This window comes from Heloderma suspectum, chromosome 6 (genome assembly GCF_057233095.1).
Source record: "Heloderma suspectum isolate Gila_16-S chromosome 6, 16-S_ref, whole genome shotgun sequence".
Taxonomy (NCBI): domain Eukaryota; kingdom Metazoa; phylum Chordata; class Lepidosauria; order Squamata; family Helodermatidae; genus Heloderma; species Heloderma suspectum.
In genome coordinates, this window is record NC_139463.1 from 120,240,324 (window position 1) to 120,258,456 (window position 18,133).

Consider the following 18,133-nt stretch of genomic DNA (forward strand, 5'->3'; position numbering starts at 1 on the left):
GCCGAATGCCAATGCATTCGGGCCCCCGAAATTGGCGGTGAAATTCTCCGCCACCCCCCCACACCCCCGGGATGGGACTTATCTCCCTCAAATGTCCCTCTGGGTGGCAGGTCCCAGCAGCAGTTCGGCGGAGGTTCGTTGGGGGCGGGGGTGCGGCCGGTCTTCCGACCGGCTGCCGCCACCACCATTACAAAATAAAGTAAAAAAAAAACAAAGAAACGAGATAGGCTAGATAACGATTTACGTAGCCTATCACGGCTAGGTTTCCAAAGTCAAAAAAAAAAAGCGCGTACGCAAATGGCGGCACCCATGGGCGCCGCCATTTGCGTTCCTTATTTGGTCCCGGTAGTCTATGTAAAGATTTACGTAAACTACGGCGAAAATAAGGGCAACGCAAATAGCGTTTCCCTTATTTTCGCCATAGTCTACGTAAATCTTTATGTAGACTACCCAGGACCAAATAAGGAACACAAATGGTGGCGACCATGGGCGCCGCCATTTGCATACGCCACGCTTTTTTTTTCTCAAAGTCACCCGTGATAGGCTACGTAATGATTTACGTAGCCTATCACGGCTGACTTTGGAAACCTAGCTGTGATAGGCTACATTAATCGTTACGTAGCCTATCACGAGTGTTTTTGTTGTTTTTTACTTTTGTATTTCACGGCCGGCGAGACGGGGCGCTTCTCCCCGATATGAATTTCAGCCGGGCGAGGTGGGGCACCTCCCCCCCCAGCCTGAACTTCGGGGGGAGAACCGAAGCACCTCCCCCCCACCGCGAAGCAAGCTGCAGGACCAGGTAAGTCCCTTTCGTATATCCCTAGCTCCAGGTAGCCAGTGTCTGTGTAAGATGTAGGGATGTCAGAGAATTTCGCCACGGATCTTGGGGAGGCCGAATGCCAGCGCATTCGGCCCCCCGACATCGGTGGTGAAACGGTCTGCCACCCCCCCCGCCACCCCCGGGATGGGACTTACCTTGGGTGAATCTTCCTGTCGGCGGCGGCTCTGGTGGCGGTGCGGCGGTGGTGCGGCGGCGGAGGCTGTGGCAGCTGTGGCGGCCGGCCTTCCGACCGGCTGCTGCTGCCACCATTTCCAGTAAAAAAAAGAGAAGAAAATGTGGTAGGCTACGTAAAGATTTATGTAGCCTATCACGGCTAGATTTTTAAAAAATACCGTGATAGGCTACGTAAATGTTTACGTAGGCTATCACGGCTGATTAAAAAAACAAAAACAAACACGCGCATACGCAAATGGTGGTGCCCATGGGCGCCGCCATTTGCGTTCTTTATTTTGACACATCTTAGTCTACATATACATTTACGTAGACTAAGACGGCGAAAATAAGGGGAACGCGAATGGCGTAGATGCTACGCTATTTGCGTTCCCCTTATTTTTGCCGTCTTAGTCTACGTAAACATTTATGTAGACTAAGACGGTGAAAATAAGGGGAATGCAAATAGTGTAGCATCTACACTATTTGCGTTCCCCTTATTTTCGCAGTCTTAGTCTACATAAATGTTTACGTAGACTAAGATGTGCCAAAATGAGGAACGCAAATGGCGGCGCCCATGGGCGCCGCCATTTGCATATGCGTGTTTTGTTTGTTTGATTTAAATCAGCCATGATAGGCTATGTAAACATTTACGTAGCCTATCATGGCTTACTGCAGGAACACAAATGGCAACGGCTATGGCCGCTGCCATTTGCGGACCCGGCCGGCCAGGATTTGGGGGGGGAGGGACGGAGCGCCTCCCCCCACTGCGAATCAACTTCATTAAAGGTAAGTGAGTTTGGTACATCCCTAGAAGATGAAGATTTCCCTGGTTCTTTTACATGGTCATCTGAGAGACTAGCAATCTGCGAGGATCACCTAATTTCCTATAGGTCTGCAAATAATACAGTATCTTTCTTTTATATTCTATTCTGTCAATGGGATCCTTTCTCTTACTATATTTTCTGTTTGCTTTATTTCCTTCTCATCCCATCCCATCCATATGAGGCATAGAACAGAGCTGGGGAAACTCTGGCCCACAACACGTTGTTGGACTATAACTCCCATCCTCCCTGATCATTGCTCATGCTAGCTAAAGCTGATTTGAGGAATAGCAAAACAAAACAAATGCATGCAGCACTACAATTTCCCCAGCCTTGCCATTGAGCACTGACATTTGGCTCACACTGGCACATTTTACCACTGGCAATCCATCACAGAACAGGTCTTATGATAAGACAGACAAAGAACATAATGGATGCAGTGGAGTGATGGGATGTCTTTGAACTAACAGGAGCTTTTTGCTGACTTTTGAAGTTATTGAATATAAATACGTAGAAGTACCATCTGTGTTTCTAAAACCCTTGTGCAGCATACATAACAGTATAATGGGAGGAAAACAAACAGATTCTTTAATGCATCTTCCACATTAGTACTTCCCGGCTCTTCAATTCAGGTCTCAGCACAATGATGTAGCATTTCGAGGGGGGTGGGGGAAGTAAAATAATAAACCAGCATGGGATATTAATATGGAGAAAATATTCACAGCCAACATGTCTTTGTGTGTTCTTCTCACACACTCAAAACAGCAATATCCTGAATGCTATAAACTTGGCATCATTAAAGTTGTCAGGTTTTATTAAAACTATCAGTCCGGGAATGATCAGAACCTTAGCAGAGAGCCTCAAGTTAACTGTAACTGATTACTAATGTTACATTATCCTATCTGCTCCTAAAACCTTTACCCAACACACTTGACAGTACAACAAGTGGAAAACAGAGCTATGTGTAATACTATCTCCTTATTAGGTGCTCCCTGCTGTTCAGGTTGGGCCTCAACACAATGATGTAGCATTTGGGGCAAAAGATGCAGCCTAGTAAGCCAGCACTGGAGAATAAGATGGAAAAGATCTCCACAGCTACCATACCTTTTCCTCTCGTGCTCAGGTAGGTGGGAACAAAGGAAATCCACACACTGCAAAACACCAACATGCTGAATGTAATAAACTTGGCTTCATTAAAACTGTCAGGTAACTTGCGGGCTAGGAAGGCCACAATGAAGCTGGCAATGGCCAGGAAGCCCATGTAGCCCAGGACACAGTAAAACATGGTGACTGACCCTTCTTCAGTCACAGAGTGCATGTCTGAATCAGGGAACGGGGGAGAGAATGCCAACCAGGCAATGCAAATGCTGGCTTGAATAAGGGAGCATGGGAGGACAATGAAATGGGCCAGTGTTTTCCCCATCCATTTGTTCCACCTAGCTCCAGGCTTTGTGGCTCTGAACGCAAGAGAAACAAACATGGTTTTTGCCAAGACACAGGAAACAGCCACTGAGAAGATGATGCCAAAAGTTGGCTGTCGGAGAAGGCAGATCAGTTTGCCTGGTTGTCTGAGGAATAGCAAAGAAGAGAGGAAACAGAGCAGGAGGGAGATGAGCAGAGTGTAAGTGAGGTCCCGGTTATTGGCTTTGACTATGGGTGTATCTTTGTGCTTGAGAAAAACACCTAGAACCAAGGCTGTGATCATGGAAAAAGACAGGGCAGCCAAGCTTAAACTGATCCCAAAAGGTTCAGCATAAGTGAGGAAGCTCATCACTTTTGGGATGCAGCCATATTTATTCCTGTTTGGATACTGATCTTCTGGGCATGTGAAACAGTTGATCATATCTGAAAAAGTAGAAGAAGGTCCCATTTCAGTCCCAATTCACTGGGAAAACAACCAGCAAACAAACCAACACTGTTTCATGGCAAAACTGGAGAACTGCATTTCCTACCAGTCTGGTTGGAAATCTTCCCTTCTGGGCATGGAGTGCAATCATAGCAGCAAAACTTTTCCCCTTCCTTCTTTTTCTTCTGATTACCAGTGTGACAGTGTTCATTACAGACAGAAATGGGAAGCACCTATCCATATACAGGAAAGAGGTTAGAATGAAGCCCACCCCCTTCTCTGACTTGGAAGTCAATCCCACCCTCACCCCCACAACTGGAAGAAGGACATTTGTGGAACCCCAATGTTACCAAGGCAGCTGAATCAGGATGAGCTTAGTAGGCCTCATTTAAGTGAATAGTACTGTGCAAGGCCTCCATTTCCAACATGTCTTTATTGCCTAGTCTATGGAAAACCCATCAGGGTGGTTTTTGTCCAGCTCTACCTCGAGAGGCCATGGATGGAGCCTGAACCCTTCTGCATGCCAAAGACATGCTCTGTGACTGAGCCACGTCCCCTCCTTGGGAGAGGAAAGTCTTGGCCAGCCTTCCATTTTCTTGTGGTAGGTGAATTTTATTACCTGGAGGGCACTGTGAATTACCAGGTAATGAGGAGTAGGTGTGGACAGTCTGGCCAGATTGGGGAGATCGACGTAGGGGTCCACCCTTCAAATCTGGAAATTTTGGCTCAGTGAATACTGACCAGTGGGTGGGTGGGAGGAGTGAGGGACCCTGTCTTCACCTACACTCCTAGTTGCTACCCTGACCTCAATATTACAGGCCACAAAAATAATTCTCATGTATGCTGACATCATATCAGTGATGAAACTCCCCCCACCAAAAAACCCTCCTTTTCTCTATTTATTATTATTAGATTACCTGATTCTCATTCCAGACAGCTCTTGCCTATTCCTGCCACTAAATCTTTCAGGTTTACTTTCAAATATTTCCACATATTCTTTCATGGAGACAAAAATTGCATTAATTAATGCACTCTGAGTCACTCGATTTCTCATATCCTGTGGATGGGCAGGCTGACTATGCAATTCAATGTCTTCCTTCACATTTTTTTTCTAAAGCATCATGTTTCCAGACCCCTCTGTCTCATCTATCCTGTATATCCAAGAATGCCAAACATCCCTCCTCATCTATTTTTGTCCCCAGTCACCATAATCTTCTCAGCTTTATTTCTATTGGAAACTCTTCTTCCACGATTTCCCTAAATTTGATGATAAAATCCCATCATCCACCTGTCTTTTGTATATGATCACATACTTCCAAATGCACTTACTTTCCAATGAGTGCATATGGATATAGCCCAAATACTTGCCTTTTTCCCCCCTGTGGAGAATCTGCCACATTGTGTGTACACATTAGGGATGTATGAAACACTTACCTGGTTTCGTCCAGGGACATCCGCGGTGCGGATGAGGCGCTCCATCCCTCCCTCCCCACGAAATCCTCCCTGGCTGGCTCTGCTCCGTGGCAACTCCACAGAGCTGCCAGCCGGGGCCACCTGCAGCAGGACATCCGGCCACCGCTGGGCTGAGCAGGGATGCAAATGGCGGCCGCCGTAGCTGCCGCCATTTGCGTCCCTGTCTTTTGCCGTGATAGGCTACGTATATGTTTACATAGCCTATCACGGCAAAAGGCAGGAACGCAAATGGTGGCTGGTAAACCATTTGCGCCCCTGTCTTTTTCTGTGATAGGCTACGTAAATATTTACGTAGCGTATCATGGCAAAAGACAGGGATGCAAATGGCGTAGCGGCCACCATTTGCATTCCTGCCTATTGCCGTGATAGGCTACGTATATATTTACGTAGCCTATCACGGCCTCCGCAGGGACACAAATGGCGTCCCTGCATTAGCCATGATAGGCTATGTAAATACTTATGTAGCCTATCACGGCCATTCGTAGGAAGGCGAATGGTGGCCGCAGACACGACAGCCATTCTCAGAGCACCGGACGGCCACAAACAGGTAGGGTCGGTTCCGGGCCTATTTTGGGGGGTGGCGGGGGGGTTGCTTCATTCCGCCACGGATTCAGGGGGGGCAAATGCACTGGAATTTGGCCTCCCTGGAATCCATGGTGGAATTCTCCAACAACCCTAGTACACATTCCATCAAACAAACAAAAAACATAAGGGTCTTGCACTCCAAATGAGCATAAATCAAATAGCTTATATCTTTTCATGGGTGAAGCTGCACCAGAGAAGGGATATTGAAAATGGTATTTTGATAACCAAACTGTTTGCCAAGTGCCAAGTACATGTGCTAGACTTTGTGTTTGTTTCTGGAGAAGCAGGGAGTGATCTGGAAGTCGGGGGTATATCCACCACCCCCTTGTCATGGTTAGTTCACTATCTGGTGATGTTAGACTTCTCTTTTCCACAACCCCTCTGAATTAAAATGGTCCGCCCCAGGCATCTTATGGATCCAAATGGATTCCTGAACACACTTGGGGATTCTCTGGAGCACGCCAATGGCCACTCGGTCGAGACCCTGATGGGTGGGTGGAATGCCGCAATCACTGGGGCATTAGATTGGGTGGCTCTGAAATGCCCTCTCCCCCTGAACAGGGCTTGGACTGCACCATGGTTCAATCTGCAATTACGAGCTCTGAAGCAGGAGGTGAGATGGCTAGAGCGCCGATGGCGGAAGTCTCGCTCCAAAGATGATAAGATTCGGGCTAGAGCTGTAACTTCAGCCTATCACATGGCGGTGAAGGCAGCAAAAAAAGGAATATTATGCTGCCTCTATTGTGTCTGCAGAGTGCTGTCACAGGAGGCTGTTCAAAGTGGTCCAGGGCCTGGTTGGTCCAGTGGCTCCAGAACCACTGGAGCATTCTAAGGCCTCCTGTGAGGCCTTGGCAAGGCACTTTGCAGATAAAATTTATCAGATTAGGAGTGTTATTCTGTGTGCTTTGGATACAGTTAGTAAGCAAGAGGCGGCCTGTGGCAAACCGGTTTTGTGAGATAGGTTCCAGCTTCTTCCTTCTGATGAAGAGGACAAGGTGCTTTCATCTGTAAGGCCCACCACCTGCTTACTTGATCCTTGCCCATCTTGGCTCATTATGGGCTGCAGAGAGAGACTGGGTGAGGGAACAGGGCAGTGGTGAACGCTTCCCTTGAGGAGGGACTGATGCCATCAGCCCTCAAGGAGGCAGTGATAAGACGACTCTTGAAGAAGCCCTTATTGGATCCCCAAGTTCTGAACAACGTTCGCCCAGTCTCGAATCTGCTATTTTGGGGCAAGTTGATTGAGCAGTTGGTGGTGATGCAGTTGAAGGCACACTTGGAAGAAGCCAATTATCTAGATCCATTTCACTCAGGCTTCAGGCCTGGGCATGGGACAGAAACAGCCTTGGTCGCCTTGGTGGATGATATGAGGAGGGCTCTGGATAGGGGCGAATGCTCCTTCCTTGTTCTCCTCGACCTCTCAACAGGTTTTGATACCATTGACCACGGTATCCTCCTGGACCGCCTGGAAGGGTTGGGCATTGGAGCCACCGTATTGTGGTGGTTCCAATCCTCTCACTGGGAGAGGAGGTTTCGGACCTGTGGCCACTCACTCGTGGGGTGCCACAGGGTTCCATCCTCTCCCCAGTGCTATTTAACATCTATGTGAAGCCGCTGGGGGCTATGATCAGGAGGTCTGGGATGCGGTGTCATCAATATGCAGATGACACAGAACTCTACCTCTCATTCAAATCTTCACAAAGGTCGGCCGTAGAATCCCTGTCCAAATGTCTGGAGACAGTGAGTGGCTGGATGGAGAGGAATAAACTGAAGTTGAACCCTAACAAGACCGAGGTACTTTTGGTGGGAGACAAGAGGAGGCTGGGGGATGTTGACCTGGTGTTGATATTATTAATTGATATTCATTAATACATTGATATTATTATTGATTGATATCATTAATACATTTAATAAATACATAAATACATAATACATAAATACATAATAAATACAACCTTTTAACCTATCAGCATTAATGATCTATGAGAAGGGGAATGTGTATATATTCACAAATAGTGTGTGTGTGTGTGTGTGTGAGAGAGAGAGAGAGAGAGAGAGAGAGAGAGAGAGAGAGAGAAAGAGAAAGAGAAAGAGAAAGAGAAAGAGAAAGAGAGAGAGAGATTCAATAATATATATATGAATGGAAACAGATATTTTCCCCATTGCTGTTGCAAATACTTTTGAACCTACTCAGCATCACTGATATTCTTCGAGAGCTTGATGGCCCATCCCAAGGTCAGTTTAGACAGAAAAGGAATTTTGTGTACCCTGGTCACCCTTTCGGAGAATGCTCAATCCGCCATGTGTATCCCAGAATCCCTACCTCATTAAAATGTCTGTTCCACACAATCATATTCTCATTGATGAGGAGTTCTTTTCCTTCAGGAGCATTGGGATCCATCCTGCCAACTTGCACTTTCTGGAAGGACTTGTTTGGGAATGTGACCACATTCACAACGTCAAATCCTCCCCCCATTTCCCTTTTTTCATTAAATGACACCGTTTCTTTAGCTGAATTGTTAAACAAAATGCTTTGAAGAAATGCATGGAGCTAATTGAAAGATAAAAGGACATTGAGATAAAATGTCATGCTTACAATTTCACTCTGAATTTCTTTTCAAGTTGCAAATCTTGAAGGAAATGTAAATGAGCAATACATTGCACAACACCTTTCTTCCAATAATTCAAATAGGATGCATCTGGAAGTAACTACACAGAGCATATAGCTGTTCATTGAAATAAGAGTTTGTTCTGTAGACATTACCTGCCAAGGCTGCAAAGACTGAAGATCAACACGATTACCTCCCACCATTTCCCTGTGGTTGGCTGTAGACAAGGACATGGCATGCAAAGCATGAGCTAAAGCGTAGACAGCATTATAGATTGCGTAGCTGTGGCCAGTCATGTGCATTTCAAATAAATCTGTGGTAAGACTATCTAGTCTTTCCTCTCCAGTACATGTTCCCTTGATCTCCACCAACACTCCTGGATCTGGAAAGGAACAGTCAAACGCTTGCTCCCAGATATCTTTGAGAAAGGTTGAACTTTGTGTCCAGTTAGGCTTTATGCTCTCAAGATATTCCTTGAACCCTAAAATATCTTTTGAGTGAATCATGAAAGCAATACAACCTTGGAGCAGCTCATAATCCCTACCCTTCAAAAGGCCAGTTGATATGAAATCAATCTGGCTTGTTACAATCCAGACCTTTCCAAATGATATGATTCCCCTTTCTTCAGGATCCAATACAAACATCAATGTTCTCAGAAATGCAATGGTCCAAGATTCTCCATACAAGATAAATACACTGGCTTTCTCATCTGAGCAATGTTCATAAATATTTGAGAGTACATCGTACACTTCATTAATTTTATCCACATGGGTTTGTTCGGGGATTCTTTCGGTGAAGGCTGAACAGATTCCATTCTCTGAAAGTAATGGCTCCAAGGCATGCAAGAAATCTTCTCCACTGCTCTCATCCACAATAAAGATTCCAATCCACGTCCACCCAAACTGTTGAAGTAACTGGAGTATTCTTATATACTGATTGTCTTTGTTTGGGACCATATGGTAAAAGGAAGGGATCTGCACAGTCTGAATCTCTTCTTCGGCAAATGAGCCATAGGTGAGCTGAAATAATATGTACAAATATTTTGGATATATGTTAGGAGCAGTTTCTGTATGCTTACGCCTGTTTATGCCAGACAACAACAACAACAACAGCACTGGAACATGCAAATTCTAAGACAGTTGTAATCAAGAACATTGCCAGAGGAATATTCTCAAATTATGGGGCTAGAAAGGAATTTTCAGGATTTACCCCATGTCAATAACACATCTCCTTAGTTTTGGATCCTAAAATGACTCTGAGCATATTAGAAGAGATTTCCCCACACCCTGTTCTCCAGAGCCTACCTGTGGAATGTTGTAGATCTGTAAAATGTCAGCCATGAGGGAGGAGGTTTCAAAGCCAAGTCCCCCAATGATGCCTACCAGGTTTTTCTGAGTGTCACATTTGTAGTTGGGGACAAATCTGTGCAGTTTGAAGAGCAGGTCCAGAGTGGTCCGATAGGTCATCCGTGTATTGTAATAGCTGTCATAGATGTGGAATCCGAGTGTGACATTGGGCAAGATGTTGGGATTCTTGTTGATCTCTTTTACTGCAAATGTCAGGGCAAGGGTGTGCTGGTAGAACTTGGACACCACACTGCCAATATAGAGCGTGTATTATTTCAGGAGAGAATTCTACAACATTGAAATCATAATTGAAAATCCCATTATGGCAGGTACTATCTCTGAATGATTTGCGATGCTCTCTGTGATTAATAATATTAATCAAGAATGAAGTATTCTAAAGGTCTGCTCAGGTTTTATCCCTGCCATCATTCCCAGTTTGCCATATTTTCCCTGGCTGGTCTTAGTTCATTTCTATAAATATCAACATGTGAAGCAGCATTTAAGATAAAATATGATGTGTGGATCATGTCAGGACAGAATTTCTAAAACATGTGGCAATGTGTGGGCAATGGTCCACATGCATCCTTGGCACACCCACACTCACACACCCCATCAATTTGCCTTCACTGAATTGCCTCCACATTTAATTTGAGCCATGGTAGCAGAAAAGATCAATTTCCATTTTAAGACAAGTCATGGAGGGACCTTGTACCTTGTTTTCATGTCAATTCATGATCCTCTGACACTTTCAAGATGGTGATTGTGCATGGAAACAAGACATACTCAATAGTCTAATCTGGAAGTGCAGGAATGGGAAATTTATTTTTTAACCCCACCAAGTCCTTGGTGTTGATTCCAGTGGAGAGGTGGTGTGGAGGTGGAAACATGCAGTGAGTTCTGGGCTGGAGAATTTGGCCCATGAACCCTCTGAAACGAGACACCCCTGCTCTAAACTCATTTCAAAGCATTTATCCAATATTCAAAATGGACCTTATTATTCTCAGGGGAAAATGTGGAGAGATTACAAATGGAAAACATGGATCAAGACACAGAACGTACACTCAGGGACAAAAGAAACAAACTGGATGAATCTCTAGCTACATTCAGTCAAATACTAGGGAAATTTAGAGGGTACTACAACTATGTACCCCATTATCAAAGGATGTTCCAGTGTAACGCTCTTTGACTCAAGAACGACAAAGCAAGGAAATTGTAAGCTTTGACTGATACCATCATTGATGTGCACTATGATCAGTGACATGATGATGTTGTGCCAAGTCACATATTGTGTTTGCTCACAAATTACGCCCATTCACCCATACTTTTCTGTGGTCTTTCAGGCCTAAGTCCACATTGGAAGTATGGAGTGCCTGGGATGAGCGTAGGTGCTCCACATTGTCCTGGTCCTGTATTGCTTTAGGAAGCATGTGAGCCTTCCTGATCTGCTGGAGTGATCCTCCTGTGAGCTGACCCATGCCATGCCAGTTTGTTGAGTAGCTGAATGGGTGGGTTAAAGAGGGAGAGGGAGACCTCTTTTAGCCATATGTATACTTGCCTCCAAGGGAAATACAGCAACAAGACAAGGTGGGGCATCTTTGCTGAGGGACCTGCAGCACTGCTTTTCAAGTAAAAGCAAACAAGTAAACAAGTTTCAAACAAGTAAACAAGTTTCAGTAAAAACTAAAAACTAAAAACAAACAAACACCCAGGCTTCCTGGTTTAACAGAACAATCAGCCAGCACCCCACCCTCATAGCAGCAATGAATTTGAGATAGCACTAGGGTTGCTGTTCAGTAGCCATGACCATATTTTGGGTTTCTTTTAAGTTAGAAAAAGAAACACAAACTGTTGTTATATATCAAGTTGTCATCAATTTGGCAAATATTTTAACCCATATTGTCCAGCCTGACTAAGCAGTTAGGAGGTTTCATGATCAGATGCATCAAAGGATCTTCTGCATTATGGTTTTATGACTGTATTCCAGCACCCAATCCCCACAGCTGGGCTCCTTAGGCCAAGAGTTATTTTTTTCAAAAGTACAAACCCATGGAAATTTTCTTGTGATATATATGTAACATTTGTGGAAACATCTGTGTCAGGATGTAGAGTGTTAAGTAGCTGATTATGGAGGTTCTAGTGTTGAAATGAGACATTGTAAATCAAGGGGGTCACAAAGGTATCAGGTCATGCACAATACCAGCTATAAACCAGAAACCTTTTCAACCCAGCAAGGGATGCTCGAAATGGCAAACAGCGGTGCTCCCAGGCGAAAACAAAAATATAGCTATTTTGAAGCATTCGATTCATTTGTAACTGACATATCAGTTGTACATTGTGATAGTCATGGATTAGGGATGGCAGAGAATTCTGCCACGGATTCCAGTGAGGCCAGATTCTAAAGAATCCTCCCCCCCCCCGGAATCCATGGCGGAATGGCCTCCTGACCCCCCCTGCCAAATCTCCCCAGGATGGCACTTACCTGGGGCGGATGCGGCAGATTCAGTGGTAGCAGTTCCAGCAGCGGCGGCTGGTCTCCTGGCTGGCCACAGCCAGGGTGCTGCCGCCACCATTGCTGTCCTTGCAGCTGTGATAGGCTACATAAGAATTTATGTAGCCTATCACGGCTAACCCCCCCAAAAAAACCCAGCATACACAAATGGCAGCGGCTACAGTGGCCGCCATTTGTGTTCCCTATTTTTTGCCGATTTATCTTACATAAATATTTACATAAGTTAAAACAGCGAAAAAAAGGGGAACACAAATAGCGTAGTGGGCGCTATTTGCGTTCCTTTATTTTTCCCCGTTCTAGCCTACATAAATATTTAAATCCTTACGTAGCCTATCACGGCTGTCTGGCTGGACGCAAATGGTGGCTGCTACAGCAGCCACCATTTGCATCCACAGCAGCCCGTCCACGTCCAGAAATCTGGCTGTGGACAGCCTGGAGCCAGCTGTCAAGGATTCCAGGGGGGAGGACCTGATTGCCTCCCCCCCGTTGAGGAATCTGGGGGGAGGGACGGAGCACCTCCCCCCACACTGTGAAAGATTCCCCAAAAAGGTAAGTGAGTTTTGTACATCCCTATCATGGATTTTGTTCCACAGACATGTTTTTGTAGCTAGAAATCTGGTTTTGAGACCAGGACTCTTAGAGTTGATTTAGTTATGTGCTTCTATTTTGACTGTATTGAGAGGAAACCTAAAAGCTGAATGTATGTAAGCAGAGGAATATGTAAATATGATGCACATCTATAAAGGCCATCCAGGGATGTGTGATTTCATTTCTTCATAGCAGAGCTCACCTTCCTTGATTGATTTGGGAAGAATGGTAAGATACCATATTTACTACGATGTTTTGCTCTTCATAAGCCTTGCTGCTAGAAATGTATATTAAAGTTATTCCATTTATGTATTTATTTATTTAATTTATGACAGCATTGTGTGTGGGGGGTTTATTCTGAACTAAAGATCAACTTGAAATACGTTACAGACAGACAAGACAGAAGCTTGGTCTCTGAGAGTTGTTACTGAACTAAAACTAAAATTGTTTATTTGATTTTGATTAAAGATATACATAAGTGATGTATATCTTTGATAAGTGATTAAACGTCATTGAAAAAAATAAGCCTGGCGTGTGGGAGAGAGAACACCATTTGATCTCTCTCTCTCTCTCTGAATATAAGTGTGTGTGTGTATGTACATATATTTCTGAGTATGTATAATATCATATACTCTCCTACAAAAAGGCCTTATCCCTGCAAAAATTACAGGAAAACAAAAAACAAAAACCAGAGGTCCTTTTCCTTTCAGATGTTATAATTAGCACTCCTAATCCTAGAATTTTTTTTTCTTTTTCTCATTCCATAGGAATTTTGAGAAAAGTTGCAATTTCCACCTTGTTTCATGGGAATTCCTATTGAAACCAGAAATTTTTTTGTCTAATATCATCCTTATTGTATGCATCTGTATGCACATTTCGACTGGAGAACATTTGTGGAAAATTCAGAGGTGCAAAATTTGAAGGATCACTGAGTTTTCATTTGTGTATTTTTTTCTAACCTTCAAAATCTGGTAAGATCACATTAAAATGCAAGCCAAACCAATGTCTCCCTTTTCTGTACCTGACAGTAACTCCCTTAAAACTGAATGGAGCTAATTTCTGGATATAAAAAAAAAATGATAGTGATATTAAGCTGTACAAACATCCTTAGTGTTCATATAAAAATAGGAAGGGGAACAGAGAGAGTGAGAACAGAGAGAACAATGACAAGAAAGTGGCTGGAGGGAGGTAGCACAGAGGTGCACAGAAGTAAAAAAGGATAAACTGGTGCAGAATTTCAACAGAAAAAATTGCAAATGAAAAATGGGGAAATGTTGAAATGAAGGAGAATTTCATACAACTGGCACAGTGTGCTGTGGAAGCTTTTGGCATCCCCCAAAGTAAGAATATAATCAGTATTGTCTTCTCGTCTCGTTTCCTAATATCTTTCACAAGCATCTAGATTATTGCTCAGCAACAGGGGGCTGAATACGTTCTGTTGTTTCGAGCTTATTTACATACAAAGACAAGCTCTCTTAAAACATATAAATGGATAAGAATGTCATTCAGTCCTTTTTCTGTTTAGAAGAACTTACCAAATTTTGCAAAGTTCTGTATGAACGCAACAGAAACAGCCTGAGATTCAAAAATCTGAATTTGGCGGCTGCGGGGATCGGGGGAGGAGGTTTCATCTACCTAGGCAGGGGGCTTTGAGTGCCCAGATCTTAAAAGTCTCAATTTCAATCCATGTGCATTCAACCACATCTGTCATGCCAAATTTGGGTGGCAACCTCCCCCTCCCTTTACAGGCTCCGTATCTTTCTTTCATGCAATCATGGCAAACAGGTAGAAAGGGATTTCTGCATGCTAGAAATACCTGCACCTATTGAATGTGGCCACTGCAGATGGCCACATTCAAAATTCACAAATTTCTTCATAAATGGGACTGGACGAATTTGAGATGAAAGGAATGCAAAGGTGAGAAAAGAAGCAAAATTGACAGATGTATCCATTCCTACTTAAAACAGAAAGGAACTGCACCAGGTCATCTTCAGTACAAGAATTGGCTGTTCATGACTTAACCAGTCCTGGCAGCAGTCTATCCCCAAGGCAATTGTGTCCAGTGTGTCTGTTTTATTTGTTAGTCATTAACTTTATTTGAAACCTGGTTTTCCGTTGATGTCTTCGTGTGTGTATTCTTGACTAAGCTTAACAGACCAAGAAAACAAACAATGGTCTTAGTTACAGAACATAAAACCCAGATATCCTCAGCCCAAACATGCAGCTTTACAAGAATAATGACCTAAAGTATCTCATCAAAATCTCGCCCCAATTACTTGCAAATTGCCTCTGACAAAAATTTGCTCATGGCCAGTAATACCAATGTGGTGCTATCTATTAAGAAATGTTTAACATAAAATGCGATGTAGTGGTGAATAAGTGAGGAATCATTTGCTGCCAAACTCCATCACACAACCAAAACAATGTGGTATGATCTAGCTACACATTTCACCTCCATATTTTTATGCCCTCCAAAAACAAAGGAGCAAACTTTTGTCACAAAGTTATGAAAAGGATTCAAGGCTTCCACTGAAGCTTTCAGATCAAAGGGTGCTGCTTGGTGTACTTTAAAACAGCTCCATTTGTGATACATCTAAAGATGTGAAAAAGAGCTCATAAAATCTCACTTGAGCACCATTACAACCTAGATACATTCCTATAACTTTTCCCTAAAGGAACTCAGAAACTGTCTGAGCATTATAAACTTTAATACCTGCAGGAAATAACTGGTCCCCTCTTTGTGGAAAGCAACAACAACCATGCAAGTTTGTCCTGTTCCATAATTTGTTCATCCACATGCACTTAATACATTTACAAAAATTACACTTGTTGATTCTCTATAAATGTTATTTAAACAATTCTGCTTAGAACAAAAGGATGACTTCATTAAGAACAATCTGAGCCTAAGTGTAGAATGTGAAAGAATGGCCACATCACCAGCATAGAGTAAGATACAAATTTGCCTATCCCAAAATTTCAGCTAATACTCATCAAAGTAACTTAAGATGTTTTCTAAATCAAATAAAATGAAAATTAACCAAGCAAACATACAACTTTTCTTTTTCAAATGGGTGTTAGTTTTCAGAGGTTTTCCCCATTTCTGACTTTTGAAGCATTTTTCCCATTTTCCTTTTTTTAGTTTGGGTTTTTCTGTGCCAAGAGGGTGTTTCCTTTCCTCCTCAGTTGCTGCACTGCATCTAATACACACATCCATCTGCATGGAAATTCCATGCAGAAGGAGATGTTTCCTTAGGTTGGAACAATCCCACCACATGTGGTTTCTTTAAGCCACTTAACACTTAGATATTTTCTCTTTTCCGTTGGTCAGATATAACTCAGAAGGGGGGGGGGAATCCTTACTGTGGAAGATCAAAGAGCCTCTGAGAAGGATATTCCTCAAATGAAAGCTCATCAAAAATATAAAACATCTGAGAAGTGATCCCACCAACGATGAGGCCACCTGGCTGATACCACTCATGTGGGATAGGGAGGGGATCATCGACAGGGCATTTCAGAATATCAGCATTGAATTTGCCCACAGTGAGAGAAAGCTGAAGTGACAACAGCATTAGCCACAACATCGTATTGTCAAAGCTTTTCTCTAGACACACTCTTGTGGACATATACAGCAAGACTCTGACTTCTGGTACATTGGATGGTCCTTGACTCTGTGCCAAGAGACCTCGAGGTAGTGAGCCTTAATGTTAACATCAACAGAGTGACTAGCTCAGTACTAGCTGACATTGCCAAGATTCCAATGTCATGTCTGTCACCAAAGGTGATGAAAGAGAGAACTTTCTCATTCCCTTAGGGAGATAAACTTGACGGAGCCTGCCTGCCTCAAACCCCTATTCCCAGCTCTCCATGGCAGAGGGGTTTATTTATGACCACGTAAGTGTCTTAACTGTTTTCTCTTGACTTCTGGAAAGCCTTTGGGGCTTTGGCCAGCTGAGCAAATTATGCTGATTTGGATAATTGCAAAGGATAAAAAATAGTGTAGTGTTTGGGTGATGGGTGGCACTTTGGGTTGCAAACATGTTGGTGCCCCTCCCCATCCCTAGCCATGAGCACAAGTCTTCTCTGCTCCCTAAGGGAATGAGAAACAGGAGCTTGATTCCAAATTCAATGCTGAGCAAAACTACACAAGGACACAGTGAATCCTTTGGTCTGACTGGGTCTTTGTTTCTTTTTGTTTTTAAGTTCTCCTACTTCAGAGGATGGTTTGGGGTGCCCCCACTGAGTCCTGGCCAAGTCCTTCATCATCATCTGCCCACCTCCTTCCCCCGTTGCAGGACGGACATGGATTGTGCACAGCCAGCTGAGTCCCCTTTGCCCCTCCATGAGAGAAGTGATGGGAAACGCGCCCCAGCTCAGCCCCTTCATGTGCCCAGCTATTTCCTTGTTGCAGAAAGGGTGTGACAGTGGAGCATTCGAAGGCAGCTGAGTCCAGTTTCCCCCTTCAGTGAAGAAGGGAAGGGACTTCTCATTTGTGGTGCACTATCACCTCTTCCTATTGTGGAAAGGTGATGAGAACATAAAAAAAAAGGGTAGAGGTGACTTTGTCCCCACTGCTCCCCATCAGAGGAGCAACTGGAGGGCAGAATCCAGTGGTAGTCCTATATAAACTAGGCCCATGCACTTCAATGGGTCTACTCTGTGTAAGAGTGCCATTGGATACTGCCCGGGCTAGTCTTGATCGGCTTTGCTATGCATGGGGATTTCCTAACTGGGAAAGGTGGTCTGCAGCAATGCCTTGTTGCTGGCCCAGTCCCTGGGGAGAGCATCCAACAGGTGCTTGGGCCAGAAGGCCAATGACTAGGGATGTACAAGAATTTTATTTTTGCTTGAGAAACATGCAAATGTGCCCTTTTCACAATGCCTAATGCAAGCATGAGCAGGAGAATGCACTCGCTGAAAAAGCTTGAGAATTCTTCAACATGTTATTAAGGACGGCTAAACCTGAGAATGAGATGAGATTAGGGAGGGATGCTAAAAATAGCAAAATGGCTTTCCTCAGATACATGCATAGTAAAAGACAGTGGAATGAAATGGTGGTTCAACTACTAATTAAGGATGTCAAAATGATAACAGAAGATAACAAATCCTGCCAGACGAATCTGATCTCTTCTTTTTTTTTTTGATTAGGTAACCTCCCTTGTGGACTGTGGGAATGCTGTGGACATAATATACCTCAACTTCAGCAAAACTTTAGACAAAGTGCCCCATGATTACGAGTGTACGAACCCCACTCACCAGTCTGCCTGGGGGTCTGCAGGGGGGGGAGGTGAGCCGTTCCTCCCCCCAGAATCCTCCCCGGCTGGCTTCACTCTGCAGTGAGTCTGCGGAACCACCGGCTGGGTCT

At 44.0% G+C, this 18,133-nt stretch overlaps 1 protein-coding gene across 1 annotated transcript in view; it reads right to left on the reverse strand.

Annotated features, from left to right (window-relative positions):
• LOC146342903 (vomeronasal type-2 receptor 26-like) overlaps positions 1–16,352 on the reverse strand; it is a 53,962-nt gene extending 37,610 nt beyond the window's left edge. The window contains exons 1-4 of the mRNA XM_084808070.1: positions 16,132–16,352; positions 10,974–11,171; positions 9,633–9,924; positions 8,043–8,270 (exon numbers count right to left, since the gene is read on the reverse strand). Coding sequence (XP_084664196.1) covers positions 8,043–8,270; positions 9,633–9,924; positions 10,974–11,171; positions 16,132–16,352 — 939 coding nt within the window. The remainder of the gene's footprint in view (positions 1–8,042; positions 8,271–9,632; positions 9,925–10,973; positions 11,172–16,131) is intronic.
• Between the last annotated feature and the right edge of the window lie 1,781 nt (positions 16,353–18,133).